The sequence below is a fragment of the Nomia melanderi genome, chromosome 4 (assembly GCF_051020985.1).
Source record: "Nomia melanderi isolate GNS246 chromosome 4, iyNomMela1, whole genome shotgun sequence".
NCBI lineage: Eukaryota > Metazoa > Arthropoda > Insecta > Hymenoptera > Halictidae > Nomia > Nomia melanderi.
In genome coordinates, this window is record NC_135002.1 from 5,288,885 (window position 1) to 5,315,368 (window position 26,484).

At 44.4% G+C, this 26,484-nt stretch overlaps 1 protein-coding gene across 1 annotated transcript in view; it reads right to left on the minus strand.

The window, feature by feature from the left end:
* Positions 1–26,484, minus strand: part of LOC116435093 (uncharacterized) — a 103,935-nt gene that overhangs the window by 48,858 nt on the left and 28,593 nt on the right. Inside the window, exons 8-10 of the mRNA XM_076366521.1 lie at positions 22,632–22,717; positions 21,014–21,140; positions 19,745–19,935 (exon numbers count right to left, since the gene is read on the minus strand). Of these exons, the coding sequence (XP_076222636.1) occupies positions 19,745–19,935; positions 21,014–21,140; positions 22,632–22,717 (404 nt within the window). The remainder of the gene's footprint in view (positions 1–19,744; positions 19,936–21,013; positions 21,141–22,631; positions 22,718–26,484) is intronic.

Consider the following 26,484-nt stretch of genomic DNA (forward strand, 5'->3'; position numbering starts at 1 on the left):
GTTTCGACTGTCGGCGAATCCGCTTGACGTGCCGCGGTCGTGTCTACGCGATCGACTACGGTACGCTCGGGACGATAGTGGTTCTCAGTTCGCTGGGATGAGAGGAGAATGCGAGGGAATGCTCCACTTTTCATCGCTGATTTCAGGATAAAATCGCTGTGACACCATTGAGAATTGATAGTTCGAGAACTGGTTTTCGGACGGGTGACAGTTGGAAGGTTTGGGATGGAAAGTGCGTTGGTATCTGTCCATGTCGTTTTGCTGATCTTTGTTTCGGGTGTTGATCTTGTAGAGAGTTGGTATGAGCTTCGCTTTAAGTGAATCGTCTGATTTAGTTTGTTATTGGCTAGGTAACCGTACTAATTCTACGAGGACTATTTCGAGTTCGCTCGAAAGCGCACCGTGAACGCGTAAGAATCCGCAGTCCAACCGATCGCGATCGCTTTTCCCTCGGCCGGGAGGCCAATCAGGAGATAACGGGACAGATTCGAATGAAATTCGTATTAAACGATCGTTAACTAATTAATCGACGGCCGAACGAACCGGTTAACCGTAAAATTTCGAGCGAAATCCCGCCGGTATCTGGTAAACACCTTGATCCGGTGATCTCGTTGGAGGGGGTGCGCGGCCGAGCCGCGTGTTTTTAATGAAAGATAAAAAGATCGGGCCCGAACGAACGGGTTTCTCGACTGGTCTGCCGGCGATAAGGCGGATCGTTCCCCCGTCGATCGGCCGGCGCCTTCGGAGCACGCACGTGGCCGATCGAATTCTGTGTTTGCAGGGAACACACGGTGTGCGTGCACACCTGACAGGGCAAACAGCGTGGCCGATCGGTCGTGCACGCGATAGACGCAACCCCATCGACGATGAGTCACCCGGCCAATAATGGGAACCATCATGGCGGACCGCGCGACCTTCTCCGATGAGGCGCGCGACGGAAATGGGGAATCTCCGAACGGGGACGCTACTCGGACGACGCATTAACCCTTTGGCGCTTCTACGTCGAATGTCACTCGACACCGGTTTTATTCACCGGTGTGCTCCTTTGTCGAGATATTTTTCAAATACATCGCATTATTGTGTTATCTTCGATATTATCGGTGAAAAGGATTGTTTACACTGTTCTCTGCGAATTGTTTTTCAAAATGCATTTTAAATCGGACATTAATACAGAATTATCGAGGTAAACGCAAAAGAAATTCGAAGCGGAAATTTAATTTCCTGAATGAAACGATGAATATTTGAAAACATTACTGTATAACAACGCTACTTATTGACATTCAGCAAAATAATAACAATGGAATTCAATTAAATTATTTAATATTGTATTTTCTTTATTTCGCATATTCTGCACGTTAAAATCGTATGACATTCAACGCGTTGACCCTTTGCGGACGAAGACTTTATAACCTTTTGCTCTTCAATGGCTACTCTCAGTGGCAATTTGATTTTTAATCTTCGAAATGTTGTTTTGTTATCAGTTATCGTAGTTGAGGATGCTAGAAGTTTTCTCAGGAACAGAGAAACTGAGAAGGTATAATTTTCTATGTAGATTTTCTGCTAGACTGAGCTGCTTATCGTAAGTTTAAGATCTAAACGCAAGAAGAGAGCGATTCTAGGCACATTCCATGTCCACGTTTCCTCTGATCATTCTTTTTCTACGTTTAGATGTTAAACTTAAGATAGGCAGTTATATTTAGCAGGAAATGTAAATAGAAAGTTGTAACTTTTCGGTTTGTTTTTGTTGCCGAGTGAACTTACGGGATTTCGATGTGCGTCGCGGGCAACGACGTCAACGAACGTGTCCGAGCGAAGTTTCAGCTGTCGCGTGACCCAGAATCTAATGAAATTCCCCCGTGTTTTCGGAACAGTAAGTGTTTACGATGACGAACCCGCCGGCTGATCTTCAATCGGCGATACGGAGCCCACGTGAGAAAAACGGGGTGTCCCAGAAAATGTTACGCAGGCCCCGATTACTCAGTTTCCGGTTATTGTTCTTACGGGGGAACAGGTTTATTCGCTGAATAATGGCGGAACGGTATAGGTCACGATGAAATCGTGTTTTCGGTGGTCGAATTATCGTCCGCTGTGTTTTCCAAGGAACAACAAAAAATTTTGAAACACGTTACCTCTATAAAACCAAATTAACTCTCTTTTCATCTTAAAACAAATTACGTTCAAAATCAAACAAGTGAGTTTTAACACTAGAACTACCGAGCATTCGATACGATTGAAATGTAATCCGTATACAAATTGTAACAATAGATTGTCAGTTTTTTTAGACATTCATTATAGTATTCAAATGAAACTATTTATTTTCAAGATCGTTTCAATTATTGAATGCTTCTAAGATATCAATAACTGCGAAACAGAAAAACTGAAACCAGTCATTTTTACTGATACCGTAATTCTAGTGTTAAACTGATACGTTACTATAAGGAAACGATAACTAATATTACAGTAACGAAACGCCAGTTCTTTAGAGATAATTATTCAAAGGAAAACAAAGAAAAACGAAGAAAAAAAGAATTCCAAGCATAGAGATTCGGAACAACACGTTGTTGTAGTCTTCTAATCGTCTTGCAATATGCAAACTCAAAACTCATTTCGAAAATGAAGGACCATTGTCGAAAAAACCATGAGGGATTGTTATTTCTAGATATGTACTACGACATGCATGGGGTTTCATTAAAAAAACAGATTTTTCTGTCTGGCCCTCTCATTATTAGCTCACGTTGGGAAAGTCCCGTTTCACTTTCGTCGAACGAACAAGAGCGAACCCCAATTCGGTCTAGGGCCGACGGGCTTCCGGGCGTCAGGTGCGCGCCCCTGCGACTCGGTCGGCAGGAAACGCAGGTGTACAGCCGGTGGATCCACCCTACCTGGAGGTCAAAACCTAACCCGGACTACGACTAAGCCTAAAGCCTGTTCCACACTTGACACGCCGAACGACGCGTTAGAAAATAAAATAAGGGGATAATAAGACAGGCGCGTCTCGGGGAAAAATACAAATTGACGTTGAAAGGCGCGTTCGAGAAGAGGATCTACGGAAAACGTGGAACCTGTGCGTGAAGGTGCACACAGCGACACAGCAACAGACGTAACGGAGAGAATCTGTTTTGTTTTCTTTAATGATACTTGAACTTTGAATTTGTAAACGTTTCGCAATCCCGCACAGATTTTCTTTTATAATTCATTACCGTTTGATTCGTAAGATGACAATTATGAACACAGAAAGATTAATTCGGAATAATCGAAAAATGGCACAAAATTCGTAGAAAATGTTTACAAAAAATAATTTACAATACGCCAAATCGACTGAGACATGTTATTAAAGATAAAGGATATCCAGCAGAATATTAAAAACTTATATCAAAGATATTGTTTTATAATCAACAGTGAGATGAAATGTCCCGATATCTTTGTGACGTAAAATTTGACATTTTAAACGTTTCCCTTTATATTAAAGTAACTACAAGTAATTTTTATATTACTTCTTTTGTTTATTTATTCCAAATACAATGCTTCGTAGTCGAAATTATACTGGTGCAATATTTTTGTAACCGACTGTATATTACACGCATTTACTCTGCGGTCGACGTGCACTCGTTATTGGTTAATTTGACGACAGATTTTTCAAGCTAAATTCCATGGTTAACTGGTTAAAGCGTTGACTGGGGCCAACGGGCGACGTCCCGAGACTCCGGGGACGAGGGAAGCGGATCACAATGGCGTCGGGTACAGGTAAACAGTCGCAGGTAAGCCCCGGTCGGCTTTTCCCGTAACGATTCCATTGAAACGGCCACCGTGGCTAGTAATGGGCTCGACGGCGGACGCTTTGAATCACCACGAATATATACGACGAAAGTTTCGCGGTGAATATCGTTCTTGGAACTCCGCGCCATTTAACCCGTTTCGCTGGCGCAGTTTTGACTGGCCCGGTTGGAAATCGGCGCTTCGCCAACGCGAAAACGTGGGACTGCGAACGCGCGAGGCACGGAGAATACAAACTTCGATTTGATTTAAGGGCGACGTCGAAGTTTCTTGCGCGGAATTAACTTCGAGAGGGCAATTTCTATTCGTCGCTTTCGCATTAGAGTCTGGAACTCAATTCCCTTTTTCCGTGAAATTAATCATACGAAGACGAGGACGTTTGTAATGGGTCGTACAATGCGATAGGACTTTGGGTAACTCTGTTGTTGCCATTTTTGAGAGCAATCAGCAAGCAACGATTTTCATTGTTGATATGTTTCAATGTAGAATATTTTTAATAATGGTAGAATGATGTTGACGAGTGTGATATTTAAGATTGAGTCGAACGAATTAAAAGGCGCACGATTCGAAACGCGAAGCGAACATAGAATACCGTCGCGAATCACGAAGGCGGCGATCGATCATGGCAATAGCGAAAATTATGCAATTGCCAAAACTTGTACGTGAGACAATTTCACCTTGGAAGGTTCGACGGCGTCTCGTGTTCAAGGAGTCCGAACGTTTCAAGGCCCTCGAGACCCTCGGAACGACCGAGAGTCCTTTGAGACCAAGAATTTTCGAGATGGCGGTGCACGGCCTTTCAAGAATTTTTGAGCGATTCGAATCGTCGCGTGACCGAACTGCTTGAAAACTTATACGACGACACCGTCGTCGACGCCGAATTCTTTTACGATCCTCCGGGCGAGACCGCAGTCGCCGCACGTTCCTCTCGCGACTCGATCGTCTTCGAGCGGGAAAGTCTACTGTGATTACCTTCTGTTTGAACTATCAGAAACATCATTCAATTTATGACAATAACAGACTAACATCCTCGATGGACAGGCACGAAAATCGAAGCCTTCGAATAAGACAAGTGAAATGTGAATTTCGCGTAGTTACAGTGTTCGATACGTCAATGAGTAATTTGAGATAACAGAAATATCACAATGTTATTCGAAGCGTCGTCCTTCGATCGAGTGATAAAATACACATCTGCGATGCGGTGAATATCTGAAACTCTACACTCGATCGTAGCTTTAGTAAATGCTAATGAGAAGTCAATATCACTAGCACGGAATATTAATGCATTCCCTACATTCTAAAAACAACATACCCAACGACAACACGTCACAAACGAGCTCAATCGAATCCCCAAATAAAGCAAACGAGCTTCTTTCGCGGTTCAATTATCCTTACAAGGGAAATGCTCCCCTGATTTCTCTTTGCCTCCGAGAAAAGGCAAGCCGCATTCCGATTATAACACTTGTCGACGATTTGTAATCCGATGACTGCCTCGATCCTTTTGTTCCAGAAAAAGTGACCGCCGCCCTTCGGCCGGGTCGGGGAAAATCGGCTTCTACCTGGGCGAAAAGGCGACGATCGGACGAGGGAAAGCGATCGCCGGCTAATATCGCCGATTTTTTATTGCTCCCGGGTCGAGCACGGTGCACGGGAGCGACGGTTGTAATGAACTTTCAATTAGCATGGCTGTTCGAGCCTTGACAATGGGTCAGTGGCTCTCACGCGATCGGTATCGGGCGTCGATTAGGATTCAAAACGGACGAATGGGGAAAAGGAGGGCCGAGCAAACCGCTCGACCCACTTCTGAACGGTAAGATTTCCTCCGAGGGGGTTGATCGAACGATTCAGTGGACGGGATTGAAACCGTTGGGCCTCCAATCGGCGTTCGAGTCGATGGCGCCCTTTTCTTTCCGCTAATCCCGACGCGAGTCTCGCTCGCGATGCTCCATTGTTCGAATTCGTTTGCCTCGAAATTTAAGGCTTATTATTCTTTATCCTCCGCTTTAATGGGAGTCGGAGTTTTTCATGGGAATTACGGATTATTTGGCACGAGGAGTTTTCCATGGGAATTAGGGAGTATTTAGAATGAGGGATTTTTCGTGGGAATTAACGGATTAGTTGCAACGAGGAATTTTTAACGGGGATCAGGAGTTATTTAGAATGAGGATTTTTGTAATGGGAAGTGGGGATCGTTTGGAATTAGCAATTTTTAATAGGAATCTACGAATTCAAAATGGATGTTCCATTCAGAAAGTTGCATGCGTTAGACAGTCTAATATCGGATATTTATTTATAAGTAACGTTCACTCGGATGATGCTCGTTTCAAAAAAAGCGACCTGCATCGAACGAGTTTCCAATATGGCTAACGGAAATTCAATTTCCAGAGGAAAGTCACAACGAAAGTACGATCGGTTGGAATAGAAGCTAGTTAACGTGAGATTGAATAAGGAGCAATGCGATACACCCGCGGTAATAAAAATTGCACGATTCAAGTGAAAATGGAAGTACTCCTCAAGTTCTATTTTCCGAGGTTCGTCCACTGCTCTATATATTCCACGGACATTTCGCATCCACATAATACAGCCGTAAACTTGAAAATACAAAATTAATTAACTAAATCCTCCGATCGTAATTGTTCTTGAAGAGAATAAACGATGCTCTCATAATTGTTTCCAGCATGAATAATCGGCGAGCAGTCGCTTATTAATACGACTAACGCGCGACGGCACGTTAATAGAACACCAATCAGCTTTCCACGGAAACGGACTCGCTTCTTTTTCAATCGATAAACCGTTTCAACCTTGAGCGGACGATCGGCGATCCAAGGAAAGGAATAGAGAGCACGGCCGCTCGAGTGCGCGCTTCTCGAGGCACGGGCGGGAAACGCCGATAAAATGCTCCATTTCTCAGGTGCGCGGCTCATTATGGCCGGCGACGATTGGAAAGTGTTAAGGCTAGTCCAGATTGACACTTTGTAGAGTTTATTGTATGCCACGCGCCCGTATCAAAGCAGCGTCGCTAATTACCTCTCCGATAAACGTTAAAACTACTAATTGGAACGACTTATCTCAAAGTTCTTATCAAAATTAGAATACAAAATTAGAATGGGTCCCTTCTCGTTGCATCTATACAAACAAAATCTCACAATTCTTCGCGAAAGCCTTGTCATAATTTAAACACTTGCAATCTAAACATAAAATGAGTCGATTTGAGGCATCTGGTAGTTTTAGTGTCAACGTATCGTCGTCTATGGTGTATACCTCTAAATTCAAGAAGTAAATTAAACTGTTAGAAATTGTTCAGAACAGAACTGAAAGAAATTTAATAAACCGTTGAATAATTACATACTCCACAGAAAGTGAACTTGGGAAACTAATCAAACAACGTTCAGCATTCCTCTAGAGATATTGTTTATTTTCAATGGAAAACAACCTACTAACCCAACATTTATCCACAAGCAGTAGCGTATCAATGTTTCCGCGTCGATTTTCATGGGAAATATTTTATAATTGATTCACTCTCTACACGTTACGTATTTAGCGAAGACAATATCGAGGTCTACGGTAATTAAGGTAAAACTGAATGTTCTCAAAGACACGCGCACGGCTTGCGTCGTCTCAGCGCTGAGATTGTTTCTCAGTCTGCGCTATCCTTTACGCGGTGCCCTTCTAAGTTGCGTTTCCCGGCCGACGGAATCTGCTCGGCCAAGATGTGCCGCGATACTGTTCGATTAATCGGTTTGATTAACGACCGCCGCTGCCTGTCAACGTCCACGCTTCATTATTCGATCCTGTCCCACGATCGGTCCCCGGCTCCTTCCGTTGATCCACTTATCGCCGCGCCGGTCGCCGCCTCTCACGATCCACGGCGAACCCAGAGCCGCGGTAATTAACGATTCGCGTGCACGGAACTCGAGGAATGCCCAGTCACCGACCGATCAACACATCGCGTGCGCTTCGATCACTCGAACGAGGGAACTTCGGAAGTCCGGCCGGCCGGATCGCGCCGAAATTTCGACGTTCTCCGAGAGTACCGGTTATGGAGATACGGACCGTGAAGATTCACCCTCGGAGGGCCGGAGATTTTTGGGACTTTGTAGCTGACCCTGCTGCGACAGACGCTCGACTCGCTTCGAGCGATTTTTAATAGATCGTGGACACTGTGGCCAGTTCTCACTTCGGAGACGTTTGCGAGGATTGATGGATTACCGTCGATCGCTACCGTCATCGAAATTACTATGCGTTCTAGATGCGATTGAACAACAATATGGAGTAGTATCAACTTCCTTCTGCTATTCTCAAATTGAGAAAAAACGGATGTAACGATGCTAAGAAGATCGAAAAAGAACATCTATTAACACGAATTTCTGGAACAAGAGAACAAAGAGAAAACCGGAGCAAAGGGAGACAAGAGAGATTGAGCTGACCTCGTCGAGCGCTGCCTCTTCAAACGAATTTCAATTTCAAACGGAAGTGAACGAATTTGAATATCAATGAATTCCTGTAAGTTCAAATTAAATATGACTCTTCTGTTGTCAATTATTATTCTTGAAAATAAACGTACATATAGATAAACATCGAATTCCTCCGTGTTCCTAGTGAACCATTAACGATCGAGTAATTCCAGCCGACGCAATTATTGAAGAAATCACAAAGCAAGGGGTTAACTTTCAGGAAGGAAACCCGCGGCCGCGAAACCACTCGATTTCGGAGTTTCAAAGCCTGTCGTCCCGTAGGATGGAAAGCGCCGCTTTAACGGTTCGAACCACTTTCCTGGAGGCCGCGAGAGCTCCGCTGAACGAGGCACTCGACTCCCCGTGCACTCTCGAGTAGCACGAGTACTCGCACGTATCGGCCTCGCGTGCGCATCAAAACACACGCGGGGAGGCGGACCGACCGCTGCGTTCCAGCCGTGCCGTGGATATTCCGCGTTTACCGATACCGCCTCGAATTTCGCGATAATTTCGAGTTCCCGAGAACGGGCTCGAGAGAGGGCTCCGATTGGTCAGCTCCGATCATTACGGGCCTCGGTCGAAAGCTAATGAACTTTCGTGTGTACCTCGAGAACCGATGTAGCTATCGAAATGAGACAAGGAGGATACGAAAGTAGGATTCGTTGGCTACAAGCTCTATATTTAGATTTCTACGTGGCGGCTTACTTGATTATGTTAGACACATTTTTGTTAACGTAAGACGAGTTTCTCTATCGTGTAATGGGGAGATTTTGGTGATCTACTTTCGATACGGAGATTCACTGCTGGATTAACTTCGCTGTTAGATTTGATATGAGTATGTGTGAGTGTCTTCTTTGATGGGGGAGAGAAATTAGAAATGTAAAGAGCCACATGTGGAGTGTAGCGTGAAATGATCTGTTTCAATTTTGGGTATCGTTGACGTCGCGTTCGGGTTGGAATTTGATCTAAATGATACCGTTAGTGACTGCGTTAAGGTAAGTTATTGAAATTTGGTGTGTTTATAGAGGAAAGATGTAGCTGTAATTTGAATTCTCGAGCAAGACTGTATCTTATTTTGTTCTCGAGATATAGACGAAAGTTCATTAGCATTGAGCTAGCCCTATGTTCAATTGTAACAATAGCACGCAGGTAACTAGATGTTGGATTTACCCACTCTCACGATGATTGGAGAAAACATCGAACTGAATTATCGCTAAGTAATTTTAGTTTTGTGTGTTATCTTCGATATCGAAGTGCTAGAATTCCTGGGAAGCTTTATCTACAATTTCTGTACCAATACTATCTCGATAACCTTGGTCTCGCATTCGCAGCAGACACTGAAAGTATGTGAGTTTAATTATTTGCACGGATGCTCTTAATTATTCAAGCAACTTTAATTGATCGCAGAGTAGAAAGTTATATTCGGAAGCAGAAGCGATTTTAATTATTCGTTGATCCTAATTTAAACCGGTCGACGTCAACATTCTCAGCTCCTGCATTCGTGATAATTTAATTAAAGTTACTACTGGTAACTGAAGTAACAGGTAAAAATAAGATCTAATGAGGGTGAACATTCTCAATCGTGCCCACAATTTATGTACACCGCGATCAGTGTATTTCACGTATCTCATTTCTCCTCGGATATTTCGTTAATGCAGCGGAAAATTTATGTTATTCGTACAGTCGTTGGAAACTATTTTAGAAACTATTCTCCTTTTATCTACGATTTCTCATCGAACTATTACACACTTGCCTGTATTTTACGTTTCTGTAAAAAGATTCTCACCCGTGTGTCTCTTAAACAAACAAACGGACGAAACAAGTGATTATTTATATGATCGCATTACAATCGAAGTCGGCTAATGAAAACATTCCTCTCGCAAAAAGAAAACCGACCAAGGGGATCAGAAGGCAGATGGATCGCGCGTGACCAGCGTGACGAACGCCAAGAACGTAGTTATTCGTTTTGAATGTTATTCCCGCCGCATAACGGTGTCAATGGCGTATAAATCGGTTCGTTCCGCGCTTTTAAATGTCCGTGCCTCGCGACTGCAGCCCGTGAGTCAACCGCAGCGTTCCTTTTTATTTTCCAGACGCGCGCGCGATAACGCGCGTTGTTATCACCGTTACGTAAATAATGCTCGCGCGTCCGCGGAACGAAAGAACGTTGCTCGTCGGCCGACTCGATCGTTCGATTACTCGGAAAATATAATGCCGGGTGTAACACGCGCCCCTGGGAGCTCCTTCGTTTTGTATTTCGAACATATCGGTTTCTTTGTGGCAGCCCTCTGATCTTCGGGGTAGTCGCTGGGGAAATTATATATTGTCGAACGGTGTTGCGTATTGTTATGTGAAATGGATATGAATGCATTTTTCTATTGTCATTTGAATCTCGGTCGGTGAAATGGAGTCGAACCATTTCCGCAGGTGCTGCATTGTTCTGCGAAACTCGATGGAACATGCTTTAGTAATTTGGAAGGAATAGATAGTGTATCATTGTGTACGAATTTTCGTTCAGTGTAAATAGTGTAGTGTAGTATAGTGAAATATAACATGTACTATATATGGTAATATAGTATAGCACAGCATAGTGTATATAATATAGTAATATAGTATATCACAGTATAGTGTGTATAATATAGTAATATAGTATAGCACAGTACAGTGTGTACAATACAGTAATTAAAACCAGAGAACCCAAAAATATAATAGAAATGGTTAGTGTATTATTGTGTACGAATTTTCGTTCAGTGTAAATAGTATAGTCTAGTATAGTGAAATATAGTCTGTACTATATATGGTAATATAGTATAATGAAATATAGTGTGTACTATATAGGAATATAGTATAGTACAGTATAGTGTATATAATATAGTAACATAGTACAGCACAGTACAGTATTTACAATACAGTAATTAAACCCAGAAAACCCAATAACAATAATCTCAGAAAACTGCCATCCAACCTTGATAATACAAATACAATGTATTCAAACATTTTCCATTGTCTTCGTCTCCCACGCAAGCTGCACCCACAGTTAATCTCCTAACGTAACGAAAACTCGCAAATACCGGCCTAACGACATCATCGAAAATACAAAAACACCGGAACAACAGCCTCCAATCGAATCCAATCAATCAAATCGACGAAACGAAGAACGAAATTCAATCGCGAGCTCACAGAAACTCGAATACAACGCAGAAATGTCAGCGATCGCGTATGAAAAGAAGAATGACCCGGTTAATCGCGACACGCGGCGTCGATTACGATCGAACGCCTCCCGATCGCGAACATCGCGAGCAGATTCTCATCGCGGTGAACACGGGGCCGAATAAAAGGCGTCGAATGACGCGCATAATGCGACCGGTTGAACAATAGGCGAGGCGGGCGTGCGGCGTCGATCCGACGACGCCAATGCCGTCATCCTCGTTATACGCTCTTCCCCTCCCCCTCGCGTCGCGTCCCCGGCTTTTTGTCATTTTTCTCTTTTCCTCCGTTTCTCCCCTTTCTTCCCCGCCCCGCGACTCCAGCCCGGTCCTTTTCCTTTTCATTCTTCTCGCCTTCCGCGCGCGGGCGCGCGAGCGCGCTTCTCTTCGTTTTTCTCGTTTATTTTTGAAAGCGGGATACGTGGTCGGAACAGGAAACGCCATGGGAAAGTGAGCAATCGGTATTCCACAGCTGTGTCGCCGCGGAGAACCTCCGTGAAACGCTATATTGCGTGGAGAACCGGACCTACGCACGCCGCGTTCACTGTAGTTCTTTCTAATCCGATGCAACTCGCGCATCCGATTTTTCGCCGATCTCCCCCACGCCTCCGACGATCGGTTCGGAGAACCTCTGCGACGAATCGATTCAACGGTCGTTGCACTGAATCAATTAGCCGCCGCGTAGCCCGATGTTAATGGATCGAACTTGTATCCTTGACGATTTATAGGATAACGCGTGCCGGAATGACTTCTACAAAAATTGATGGACTCTGATTGAATCGTGCTCCAGTAAATCTTCCTCGGGATGTTTTAATGCGTTCGGAGGAAATATGATTCATCTTCTTAGGCTCGCGCTCTTTTCCTCGGAGCAATCAATAATGGTTTATTAGCATTCCACCGGTGGAATTTGAATCTGTCAGTTTCACCTGTCTGGTAGTTTCCTAATCGTACCACGTGTTTTTATAACGAATCGTACCACGATGCGATTCTCGGTCTATGAGAATAAAAGGAATGACTAAAATGTTGTTTATAGGGCCCAAATTTTAAAAGTCCAATGAAAGTTTTGGAAATGCAATGTGAAATAATCAAAGAATTTAAGTAGAGTTCAAATGTGACTCAAACTAAATGTTAACCAAAAATCTATTTGAAGCTCCATCGAGACAAGAACCAACAACACGGTTTCCCAAAAACACGTGGCTGCGAGGACCACCGCGCATATTGAACGCGGCGACTCGTCATCGACGAACGCGTTCGTCTCGAGCCGGCTTCGAATTCCCGACCGGACGTCCGTCGCAGGCATGGCCGTCGTGCGAGCGAAGAAGATGATCGATCTATTTCGAGGGTGGCGCGAAGACAAGAATATTGATAAAGCCGTGGCCGGTGCGCTTTTTAAGGCGACGCGGCGCTGCGCGGCGCGGCGAGGCGAGGAGAGGAGAGTCCTCGAGCTGCGCCGGCCAATGCAAATCCGCTTCCCGGGGCCTGGCGATGCGACGTGAAAAAATGTTCCACACGGGAGCCGAAGCGTGAACGTGGACGCGAGGAGGGTCCCTGCCGATATCGATTTCGTGAGCGCAAATCGATATCCGTGGCTCGGATAACGGACACCAGAACCGCGAATCTCACTGACTCGGTCACGGTGCGCTCGCCGACGTGAAAGTCTTTCTTTTCGGGGGGAGAGGGATAAGATTGCGCTTATTCCTCTGCGTGATAATACAAGTACCTGATCGATTAGCCTTCGATAACTCGTTTATCGCGACGTTTTCGCCTTCAGATCTGAGCGTTTTAATCTTGCGATTGATATTTCGGGATTGTTTGTTTCGGTTTTTTCGAACATTCTTGGAGTTCGGTGAAAGTTTCAGGAGGATTTTCGTGTGAATTGGATGAATGGGAACTTGATCGTTATATTACGTTTCTATTGTATTATAAGTGCAGTGATTGGGGAATGTTGAAGCTGCTATTTAAGATTTAGAGTAGAACCTTATTTTCTGGTAATAGTGTTCTTAACATTACTAACATGGACGTTGCTGTATTATTAGTAGTGCTAATAATCCTAAAAAAATATTATTACCTAGTATATCATTAATACTCCCAATACTCCTAAGAGCAACATTATTACAGTACTGTCTCTTAACCGTTTGCCGTCGAGAATATTTTTTTCAATAAATATTCATTATTTTCTGATGAAATGATATTTTTTGCAATTAACATGATACCTTGCATAAATTAAGCGACAGAACTATTTTACTTCGATGTTCCATATGTTCGTACATTATATAAAATTTAATATTGAATCTTCAATTTTACAATTTCCTTGGGTCAAATCAAATGGCGACTGGAAGGCGAGTGCGTTAATTATCCGCACCACATCCACGATAACGTAAACCATTGGCTTGCACAAACCCAAAGGATCGTCTGTTTCTGCAGTAACTTCTCCGTCAGTCCCAACAATCGTCACAGTCGCGACACAATTAAAAATTCCCCGCCGTGCGCACACTTTGTTAATGCCCATCAAAGATCGAGAGGCGAGGCAACGGATGCCTGTTCCGCGTCCACATTGTCGACGCCATCGTCGAAGGGAAAACGGCGAGTACACACAGTTCTGCGGGTGTATTCGATCATCGAGGCGTCAACATCCGTCCGGCGCGCGGCGGTTGAAACGTGGGGCTCTCTCGAAACAGGAAATTCGTTACGCGGAAACGAGGCCCGCAATCTGGAGGGCTTTGCGCACGATTTTAACCGGCGAAACGCGAGAAAAAAAAAAGAAGAACCGGGACGGGGAATGAAAGGGCTCCGAAAATAACCGTTTGAAACTGTTACACCTCGGTTCCGACTGAAACAACTATGGAGAACCGAAATGAAGTCATAACTGTTATTAGGTACATCGGTTCCGAGCTGTATCGATTCCGATTTCAATCCCACGGGATCGATGCTACGTCGGTTCTATTGGGAATCGGCAGTGGCAGCTATCTTGAGGGTAAAATAAATGATAATACATCAATTGGAATGAAGAAGGGATATACAAGGCTACGGAGAAATTAATAAACGAATGAACTCATTACGTCCCCAGAAATTGTACCGCAATGACTCGTTCTTCCACATTTCTTTCAAAGCAGACTAACAGTTACATTACGTTCGCTAAAAAGTTCCGTCCCATTTTTAACACTAGATTTACGGACGTTGATTCTACACTTTATTATATTGAATTATTTTTAGAAAACTACGTGTTCATTCAAAACCAATTAAGAGTATCGCGCGAATCGAAATCGACTGGAACTGTTGCTAAATAATCTTGAAAAAATTCAATATCCATCGAGTTGGCTTCGTAAATTTAGTGTTAAACGAAAGTCAAAGAGCAATTCCGCTACGTGCAATTGCTCTTTTTAAAGCATGTGTCTATTCTATTCGAAAATCTTCTATTGCCTACTTGCAATGCTATACTATAATCTAAACACCACATTGAAAAGTAAAACAAGATACGTTGGCCATCGAACAGAACCCAATAAGCGTCTATACCACGAAAACCTAGATCCCAATGGAAAGCTGTCACTGCCAATTCCTAATGGCACCGACAGAGCATCGGTTCCAAGGACCTAGAACCGAAACTGATACACCTGATAACAGTAATGGCTCTGTTTCGGTTCCCCGCGACCGTTCCAAGAACCAGAAACGATATCATATCTGTTTTCAACCCCTGTCGGTTGCGCCGGTTACTCGATCCCCGATCCGTGCACCGAAAATCCCGGCCAGTCCAGTTTCCGCCGCGGCGATCTCGACTAGATCTCGAAACAGGCCGGGAAGCCGAAAGCACTCGGTCCGCGGCATTCAACGCCCCGCGACCCCCCGCTGGCTCCAGTAAAAGTGGCCCGATGTCAATGGGCGCATTCATTCGCACCTGAACGTTTCACCCCTGCGCCGTCTATGAATAACTTGAAGGTAATTTTCTTCCACCCCGGGGAAGGAGCGGCCGCGAGTGCGCCTTCGTTTTGGAGTAGGTCGACTGAGAGGTTTCGTTCTCCTCCTTTTTTTATTTTTTATTTTTTTTTTGAAATTGAAGAACGTAACGGAGCGGAATTAATCTTGAGAACTTCAGAATCTTTCCCTTCTCTTGGGGGTAAGGAAGATTTCGTTTTGACTTCGGCGAGTCGAGTTTTGCGAAGTTTCGCGTTGCCGGTGCTTCGTGTCGTGATTTTTTGCTGATCGCGAGAGTTAGCATTGATATAGATATTGATGAAATAATAAGAAATTATGATATCTGGTAATAAATAGTAGTAATAATGATGGTACGAATGATAATAATAACAGTAATGATAGTGAGTAGTAGTAGTAATAGTAATAATAGTAATAATAATAGTAATGATAACGAGAAACAGTAGTAATAATAGTAATTATAACGAGTAATAGCAATAATAATAATAGTAACAATAATAGTAATGATAACGAGTAGTAGTAATGATAATAATAGTAACAATAATAGTAATGATGACGAGTAGTAGTAATAATAATAATATTAATATTAAATAATATATAACAGTGGTGAGTAAATGATAAATAACAAATACTGATATTAAAGGCACTTCATGTTTCATATATTACCGCTATACAGAGTACAGGAAAATCAAGATAATCGTTTCGCAAGTGGCAATTTGTTAAAACGAGAGGACGTTTCGAAAATTGAAGATCACTCCGCCGGCTAACAGAAAACAGTATACTCTAGCTACTCGCGAGGAGAAGTGGCTCCACTCGGTCGTCTCTCCTCGTGTTCGCGCGGTGCCTCGTCGCGCCATTCGTCTCTGTCGTTCTGTCCGCGAGTAGACAACCGAAGGTAAAAGAAGGCGAGAAGAACGGCGAACGCGAGGGCAGCGAGCAAGAAAAGGAACGCAGAAAGGGAGGAATCCGAAGCCGGCGCGACAGCGTTTCCCAATCCCGCGTGTTTCGACACCCACGCCTCGCGAATATCATCCTACCGGAGCCGCTTTCGAAAAGAATATGAATGAACGAGGTGTCCCGTGAACACCTCCTAACCCAGACCCTTTGATGCTCGGTGGCTTCGCCTGGAACCGGCTGACTTTCATTTTCTCATTATTCCGGACATAAATGCACGAATACGTTGTAAATTTGGCGAGAGAAATTAATGTAACTGTGCGTTACGGATTAGATTCTTCGCAAACTCATCGTTTCGTTATTTCAATTACTAGCTATTGCAATTATTGGTTATTGCGATAATTAACAAATGGTAAGTATAAAGTATTTATAGATTGCAATTTCGATGCATTTATAAGGTACACGATTTTCTATCGTTTAATATACTTGAAAATTCCTTGTGTTCTTCATTTTGAGCGTAATAAAATTTTCCGCGGAAGACTCGATGCTCGCAGCGCCGCCATTTTGGCAACGCAAGCCGGAAACAGCAGATCATTATCGAGAACACGCTTTCTAAAACACCTTCCGTACTTTACGACACGCTCGACTACCTAAAAACTGAATTCCGATCGAAATCTCAAAGATTCTAGTCCCTTAAAACTTCGGTGAACGAGAGAATCGGTTTTACCGTTGAAGATAATGCCTCGCGCGGCACGGAACCGGGAACTTTCACTTCGAACGTGAAAAATAAAACTTCGGTGAAACACTTCCTCTCCGCGGTCCCGAGGATGCGCGAGAACACGCGCGTAGCCTAACTAAAACGTATAATCCCGGGAAAACCTCGATCCCGAGGAACCCTGGGAAAAATCAATTTACCGTCGCATCGGAATCGCGGTGCATCCGTGCCGTCGTAAAAACGAATGTCCGCGTCTGGTCGGTGAATAAAACGGAGACCGATCTCTGGCGAGCAACGACCGCGGATAATAACCTGAGCGGACATTGATAGAGAAATATTTATCATCAAACACGATGAACGCGCGGCGAGCGACCCGCAGGGCCCATAAATCCCCGGCGCCCACCCCGAAATCCCGGATAAATTAACCCGCGAACGACTGTTTTAATCTCGTTGAAAGTTTAATGGATATCGACCTGGCCGCGGGTCGTTCCGTTACAACGCAACAGCGACAGAGAAAGAAAGGAGAGAGTCCTCACCGAATATACATACTTCGCGGGAAGCCATAAGAAGAAGAAGAAGAAGAAGAAGAAGAAGGAGGAGGTTGGGAAACGCTGGGTATAAAACGAGGCGGTGCATCGCGGAGGAAAACGCATTGTTTAGGCTGCACTTACACACCGACCGACCGGTGGGTGTGTCACGAGCGTGAAATACCGGCGAAGTGACTACGAGAAGACGTGGTTCAGAGTGTAGAAGATTCTAGCGTACCTAGCCGTGAGCTCCGGTCGATCCTCCCGCCCGAGAAATTAATTATCGGGACCTGGCCCGTAAACCAAGTCCGGGCGACACGCCTTTAATTAAAAGTTCAAAGCTCGTTTTCGGAAAAGAAGCGGCGCGAGGCCGCTTCGGGACCCTCGCCCGGACATTCCGACCGAATCCTGCGGTTGGCAATAATCGGAACGATGCCGCAACCGCTGAACGAGTGGGAAAGTTTGTTTAATCGTGGGAGGATTGAGTTCTTTGAACTTCAAACTTACGAGATATGGAACTGTTATTTCTCGTATAACGTTTGTAACAGGAATTCCTTATCGTTCGTGTCTCCGCGAGGATTTAGAGGTTACTGTTACAGGAATATTCTTCGCGAGCAGGCTATTGTATCATTATATACAGCAATCATTCGTAAACGCGGTATCTTTTAAGATAATCAGATTCCATACGATTGAACTGTATTATCGAAACGATTCGATTCCAATTTCCACGGATCGCTAAGAAGAATTCATAATTCACCGGGCATCCTTTATCAATCGGTATTACAAGTATCATGGGACTGTCCACGCGAGAGCCGCCCTCGAGCAACTTTCAAGGGTGGAATTCCCGAGTGGCGGCCGAAATGCCGCACAATACGATCGGTGGGATTGATCCGGGGATCTCGAGGAAGGGGTCCTCGAAAATCTCGAAACTCGAAGAAGCAACCGCGGGGAATCCTCGAATAAAAGGGGCGGAGCCTCTCTTTTGATCCCCCGCAGCTCCATAAATGCGCACTTTGCGGAGAGCCGGCCGACGGTATTGCATTACGGTATTCCATTAGCGCTATTATCTTTATTGCGTTATAATTGCGGCCGCTGCCAGCGACGCGGCGGATTAATCCGCGACGATTCGTCTCCGGGTACGAAGGCCGACCCGGTGAAATTCTATTAAAACGGTCGAGGGGCTGTCGGTCTGGCGAGACTGATTCCTAAGAACCCTAAACCCGGCTGGGTCTGCTGGTTTCCCCCGATAACGGGGATCCCTGGCGGCAACGGCCGGCCGACACGTACACCGCGACATCTGACAGTCACCTGCGGAGTCCCCTATGCAACCGACACGCCAAGGATAGGCGCGGCCAGAGCGGTGCAGCGCGCAGGCAACTGCGAGATCTGCATCGGAGTCGGGTTCGCTATTCCGAGCGCATACTGCGTTTATGGTCGCCCTTAATTGCCGAGGGGTGGTTTCTGATGTGACCCAATTTTTCGTTTGTCTCGACGAGGCAATTTTTAGGCTGGACTTAGAAGAAATCGGAGAGATCGAAATCGATGTAAGGGATGTAGCGAGTGAAATTTAGGGGTTGGAATTTTGGATGATTTTAGAGTCGGAGAAGCATGAGTTTATATTCATCGAAGAGAACATGTTGTTCTTTGATTATGAATATTTGAAGTTTGTGGTAAACATGGTTTTAGAGTGAATATCGGAGTTGTTATAGAGAACCGTTGCAAGTTCGATACGGGTGTTTAAAATTTCGTTGAGGGTATGATTTGTTCATTTTGTGTAAAGTTCGTCTTGAAGGTTTTGATATTGTTAAAGAATATTGTAGTAGGTTTATTGTTTAATTCTATAGACGTTCGACACACGAATCCCTCGCATACCTTGCAACCGTAGCTAACATCCACTTTCAGACATCTTCCACCCACATTCGTGGCCACATATAAAAGGAATAGAACGAGAGATAACTGCTCTTATTTCTACTGGAAGAAATTAAACGTTATAGGTTCGATACAGTGAGAAAAAGGAAAGCTCGAAGTCGAAGGTAATGTAATTAAACGATAGATTAAAGTCCGCCGGTGCGCGTGTAAGGTTGTAGGGGAAGGAACCGTGCGCGCAATTGAACGAACAAAACCGTCTAATAGCATTCAACTGTGCAGCTAGAAAACAAACAAGACGCAACGGGGGGAGGATATTAGTTAAAGATGAGATCGAGCGAACGTAGGGGGGATCGATCGCCGCTCAATTTTGGTACTCGCCTGCAAATGGGTTTCTGGTCGTCACGTTCGTCCGGTTGATTCAGGAAATTGCCGTCGTTCACCGCCGACGACGTCGATCCCCGCGGCGACCTTGGCCCGCCCTCCGGTTCCCCGATCAGGACCTCTGTTTGGCCATTTTGGAAGGGACTGCTGGCGCGCCGTTCCCCGACCCTTCCGCCCTGCACCGGTGTCTGGAACACCGACCAGACGCGAGGGTTCCTCGATCATCCGACACTTTGACCACCGTGTCACTTAGGCAACACAATTTTCAGGTGAATTTAACATGTTCAATGGTAAGCCGATCTACGAACCACTCGTCTGTCCGAAAAGGGTGAATACGGAAAATGGGGAACATTGGGAAATTGAGGAAATTGAGGGAAATATAGAAAATGTAGAAAGTGTAGAAAATATGGAAAACGTGGGAAACGCAGAGAACGGTATTACTTTCGAACCATGTCAACGTACAATGAGCCAACCGTGAAACTTGAACGAATATTCATCGCGCGGACTGGAATAGCATAAACCTCCTCGCGAGCGCGTTAATTAATCATCACGGCGACGGATCAAAAAAGCCGAACTCGATTAGATCGACGAGACGTGGCAAGATCAAGAGAGCAATCGTTGCAGAAAACCGCAGCGTTTCAGTTCCCATTTCGCTGAAAGGATTCTCTGGACTGTGTGCGATTTAAATGCTGATTCGACTGCTAACTTATTAAAGCATGGACAATCGTCAAACGAAACACTCTTTACCCACGAACAAACCTTCGCGACGGCTCGCGCGCCAGATGGCGGTCGATCACTAGACCGCGGTTAAGCGTGATTAAACGTTTTCTTTTTCCCTTTTTCATCTTCGCTCCGCCCGCCCCTCGACCCCCTTCGCCGCCCGTCCCTCTATGTTCCCCGGCTTTTTATTAGAATGCATTCTTCGCCGCGTAACCTCGCGGATTAATTATGCAGGAATGAGGCACGGACAACGAATTGCGATTCCGGGAAATGCTTGCTTCACGCTCAACCAATCTCGCGCTCGGCCGCGTTTACATAAGCGCCGCGAAGGAGAAATCATTTTTACGCGGAAGGTGTAAAAGACGGGGAGGAGAAGGGGTGGGGAGGAGGCACAGTCGCTTTCAAGGATATTAAAAACACCGAGCGCGCACGAGCGAGCGCACGTTGACACTCGTCGCCCGAGGGATCCGTCTCCCCGACGCGGTTCAGCCTTTGATCGGTTCGAGGGGATGGAATGGGGAATAGGGTAAATGTCGTTAGACTGACCAAAAGATTCGTCTCCTCCGGGTGGCTCTGAGGCTTCTCGAGCGCGTCCTTTCCCTCGATCGAGTCCTTCCCAAGGCCCTTCGGGATGGTACCGTTGCTGAGCTTCGGGGTGATCGAACTTGGCTCCCTGGGACAAAGCGGGTAATCGTTGTGAAATGTGTCATCCTCAATGGGGATAAGAGCGTAACAGTATGAATCGTAATCTTAATATTTCAACGTTCTTTGAATGCTTTTATTATTTTCGCGTTTGAGGGAAATTGGCAGATGGATGACACTATTCGAGCAGTGGTCTAAAGTTAATAGTCTACGTATGGACATATATGATCTTTCGAGATTTTATTTCTGAAACAGTTTATATCTCCTACTTAGTTAAAAGAATGTCGAGCGCAATATTAAGATTACAATTCGCAGCAGCCCCTTGGAGGAAATAGTTTTCGCAAATCCGCGAATCGTTCATTCGTGAAATCTGAATGTCTCGGTTGAAACGGTACCCGCGCGTTCCGGAGGATCGATTTGTCAATGTCAACTGGGAATTAACATTTTTAAATAAAAAACCTCGACGAAGACACGTCCGTGAATGATTGCCTTCGAGCAGCAGACGAATGTTTAATGATCAGGTGTTTACGAGGAGGAGAATAGAAATCGTCGAACGGTTCGTAAATCCTGGCGAAGAAGCGGCGTCGCGCCGGGCAGCGCGGAACACGGTGAACCGGCATTGACTTCTGACACGGTGATGCCACCGGAACAAAAACAACGAGCGGTATGCGCGGTTGCGGCGCGATGGGGTATCAATCACGCCAATCGCAATTTCTCGCATCCGGCCTGTAATTGCACTTCCCATCGGTTACGCAGCGAGTTTTCACGTTTCGCCGTACGCTGCAGAGCGCACGCGTCGACGATTCCCGTGACGGATCGGAACCGTTAACGCGTCCTCGTCGGTCGACGTGATAATAATGGAAATAAACAAAAATAATGGACGTCGATTAGCGTGTCGCGTGATTTTTCCGAACGGAAAACGTTTGAACAAAGAAATAGCGAATGACCGTTTTCCGCTAAACATAACCCGATATAAACATAAACAGATATATTCAACATTTCAATTAATAAGAAAGCGATCTTTAAATGTTTCACAAATTGATACACAAAATTTAATATTATATATAGTTTTATAATTCTGTTACATCAGATTAAGTGAGAATCATATCTCGAGTGCAAACATTGAAGAAATAAAACTCAATTCTTAATAGAAATCAGAAAGATCCATTTGTATAAAATTGACTGATTGTTCGAGGTCAATAAATATATTTACCAATTCCTCTCATCTTTACAACTCCCTTTACAATACTATCGTAAAGCAGACGATCAATTTGAAAAGAATAATATATAGAAAATAATCCAGAAACCGTTCGGTGTTCTCGATATTAACGAAGGGGATAACGGTCCGCCAACACGCGTCTCTCGCGATCCTCCGTTAAAGTTTAACAGTCAATACGACGGTTTACGAACGACACGTGAAAACCGCTGCATCGGCCCGCGGTGGAAAAGAGAAATAGGCGACGCGCGAGCAGGGGTAGGCGTCCCGAAAGCAAAGAACCGTCGAGAATGAAATGGCACTTACTTGTCGGCAAGCGTCACGGTAATTTGGTTGCCCGTCACATTTTTGCCAGCGCTGTCCCCGCTCGTGGACGCGGCCGACTCGTTGATCTGCACAGAAGAACCGCGGGTACACGATCAGAGAGCCGCGTTGCCTGGCAAAGGGGTTCGGGGAGAGACAAAGGGATTCGCTGGCCAGAGAAAGCTTTTCCGGGGTTGCGTAAAATGTGGATAATCTGATTACCGAGTTCGAATTTTCGACAGTGTCGTTGGCCAAATGAAATTATGATATTTATACAGAATATCACAAAGCATTGTACTTTGGGGATTTTATATTTTATTGGGCATTTCTCAGGGACACTCTAAATTTATCATAAACGAGAAATTTTGAAGTTAATTGTGTTACTCGATCAACGTTTCCGTTACGATCATTTTTTTTCAAAAATTTAGAGTTTCAGGGGAGTTGCGTAACGCGACGGATTGCCTGGATTCCTTTGTAGCCGTTGCAAAAGATTGTGCTTTGGGGATTTTATATTTTACTGGGCATTTCTCAGGGACACTCTAAATTTATCGTAAACGAGAAATTTTGAAGTTAATTGTGTTACTCGATCAACGTTTCGGTTACGATCATTTTTTTTCAAAAATTTAGAGTTTCAGGGAAGTTGCGTAACGCGACGGATTGCCTAGATTCCTTTGTAGCCGTTGCGTAACTCGGGGATCTAAGGAAAAATACCTTGGAGTTGACCATCGACGCAGGAACATAATCGCTGGAAGCATGAGAGCTTAAGACCGATTAAAACGCAACTATCGATTCTATCGCAAATTGCTAGCAGCGATCATTAATCAGTATCAAGTATAATACAACCACCCCAGCTTCAATGATGGCTCAGTAGCAACCGAAGATTACAAAAGATGCGCTACAATCGAATGAAACGGCAAATTTCAATCATCCCTAACGACGTGTCGCCAGATTATATTTCGCCCATGCCTGTTCAATCACATGTACCATTGTGTATGATCGTGTACACCGTTAACACTAGGTTTACTGACATTTACTGTATAGTTTATTCTATCGTTGCTAGAAAAATTGATGTTCGTTCACTTAGATCTTGGGAATTGGACGTTTAAAAACCGGTAATTGGGATACGCGTTCGTGCAACCGTGTCAATTAGAATGAACGTAAACGTTTGCCAAATAATGTTTATAAAATTGAATTAAACGCGTCCTGTTGACCTAGCGTAAGAAACAATTGAAAATACAGATATTTGATAATGTTAATGCGATCAGGCCATCTTATTCGGAATTAAAATTCGATTCTGAAATTTTCACGTTTTGAACAAATACTTCGTGAAGTAAGGATACTCACAAAACTCATAAATCCAAAATAGTATTCACTTTAGACAATTACGTGATCGACTATAACACGTTAAAATGAAAATTCTGAAATTCGAAATGAATTTTCGCAAATATTCAGTACAGGTCTTCATATATACGACAAACTCAAACAGTTACATTCCTGATATTCTTTCCAATCCCCGAGCCACAAGGAACCTGAGCCAATTAACTGCGTATAACAAGTACACCTCCTTCGTTCGGCTTCAGTGTTTCACTAAACCATATCCCAGGTGCGCTCGTCCTGCGTCTGACGAGTACGCGCTTCATCCTTCGATTTTATCGAACGCGAAACGAGAAACTTTTCAAATGAAATTCCACGATTAAGACATTGCGTACCGGCTAATTTTCGGGAAACTAAATTATGCGGATGGCAATTTTCATTGAGGTCAACTTATATACATAGAGAAACTCAAATATCATATTATGTAATATATTTTAACCCTCTACAGGCCCGTGTGACTTTGAAGTCGCACATCAATATACTGGATTAAATCGATTTGTTAATTTTTTACTGCAGAATGACGAATGACATTAAATAATTATTCAACTTAAACTTTTGTACACAGGCGTTTACGTTCAACGTCGCTGTAACTTAAGTTACAAAATATATTCGTTTGAATAAAATTATTAAAACTATTGAATACACTGTTAATTTGTGTTCATATGCTATTTATTAATTTCATACTAAAATAAATTTTGTTATAATCACCAAACAAAATCCGGCCCGAAGAGGGTTAAACAGATAACCAATTCGAATTAAATTTCATATTTTTTCTCAATGCTGTGATAATCAGCGAAATCGCACAGCTAAGTGTCTTTATATAAAAACGGGATTCCTCGTCACCGGCACGCAATGTGTCAGGTGAAACAAAGCCGGAGGAAGGAAGGTGGGACCGGTGAAAAGCGTTTTTCGGGTGCAACCTGTGGAATATCCGTGGATGATCGCTGGCAACCTGCGGGTGCCGGCGCTGGGTCCAAGGACGCGGCGCATGATCGTGCGACCGCCGCTCACCGCGAATCATTTGCCTCGCATTCCGCATATCATAAGCAGCCTCCGTAAACGATCAACCCGCGACCCGGTGACGCGGGGACCTCGGTGAATCCGCGGGACCTCGCCGCGCTTCTGATTAGAATGTCCGATAGATACCGAGCCGCGGCACGCGGACGGAATAGGAACTAATTGTATTGAATACAATGGCCAGGATCGTGGTTTATCTCGCGCTCCGCCGTCATTGTCCTCCACGGGGAACAAGTGCCCGCGCGAATCGATCGTTTATGCTGCGTGTCGACTCGCCAGAAGGTTGGTATGTCTGAGCTTTGGCCGGCAGGTAATTGAGCTTTCTGTATTCCAAATCCATTGTGCGGGGGATCGAGACGTTTGCCGCGGGCGGGGTGTCGGGGAACGTTGGGATTCTGCGGCTTGCGCCGATGTCGATGCTCTTTGTCGCCGGTGAGAAATCGAAGGTGCTCAGAATGTTCGGGGGATTAACGCGCGACGGCGCCATGGGATTGCAGGCGCGAGGTTAATGGGTGTTGATGGTTGTTTCTAGGACATTTCTGGACGTAGACTTTGGACCCTAACTTCTAATATTGCGGACTCTAATGTCTGGCTCCGTCGAGTTTCATGCGTGAAATTTGGAATGTTAACGTTTAATGTGTTAAGCTTCGGTGTAATTTCTGAAATTCTAACGTTTAGTTTTGCAGACTGTAAAAATGTTAAGTTCTGATGATTAATGTCTTTAACTCCAACGTACAATACTTTACATCTAACGGTTCAGACTCTAGGAAAACTGAAGCTACAAACGATTTTCCAATAGCAAACACAGCGATTCAAATGTTTTTAACTAAGTTCCAATATTCGACATTCTAACGTTTAGTTTTGTAAGCTCTTAATATTGTAGACTTCTCAACTCCGACGTCCAATACTTTAAACTCCGACGTACAATACTTTACATCTAACGTTTCAGACTCTACTAAAACTGGAGCTACAAACGATTTTCCAATAGCAAACACAGCAATTCGATTGTTTTTAACTAAGTTCCAATATTCGACATTCTAACGTTTAGTTTTGTAAGCTCTTAATATTGTAGACTTCTCAACTCCAACGTCCAATATTTCAGACTCTATAGAAACCGGAGCTACAAACGATTTTCCAATGGCAAACACAGCAATCCCCATTATTAAAGGTAAAACCTCGGACATTGTATTCCAGTATCAACAGATGGAGACTTGTTTCTCCGTGGAAACAGAACATAAACGTCGCTGGCTGTGTCTACACGAGGGACAAGCGAAGAATCGCGAGGAACGTCGATCGACAAATGGCCGATCGTCTCTTCCTCGGCGCGATCATCTGTGCCACCGGGCAGATTCGTTTCACGATACCGACCCCCATTCGCGTATTTCTATGGGATTACGTAAGTATAGTCGTTGATCCGACTCGGTGAAAGGCCAGCGGAATCTTCTTTCCGAACTGGAAAAGCCAG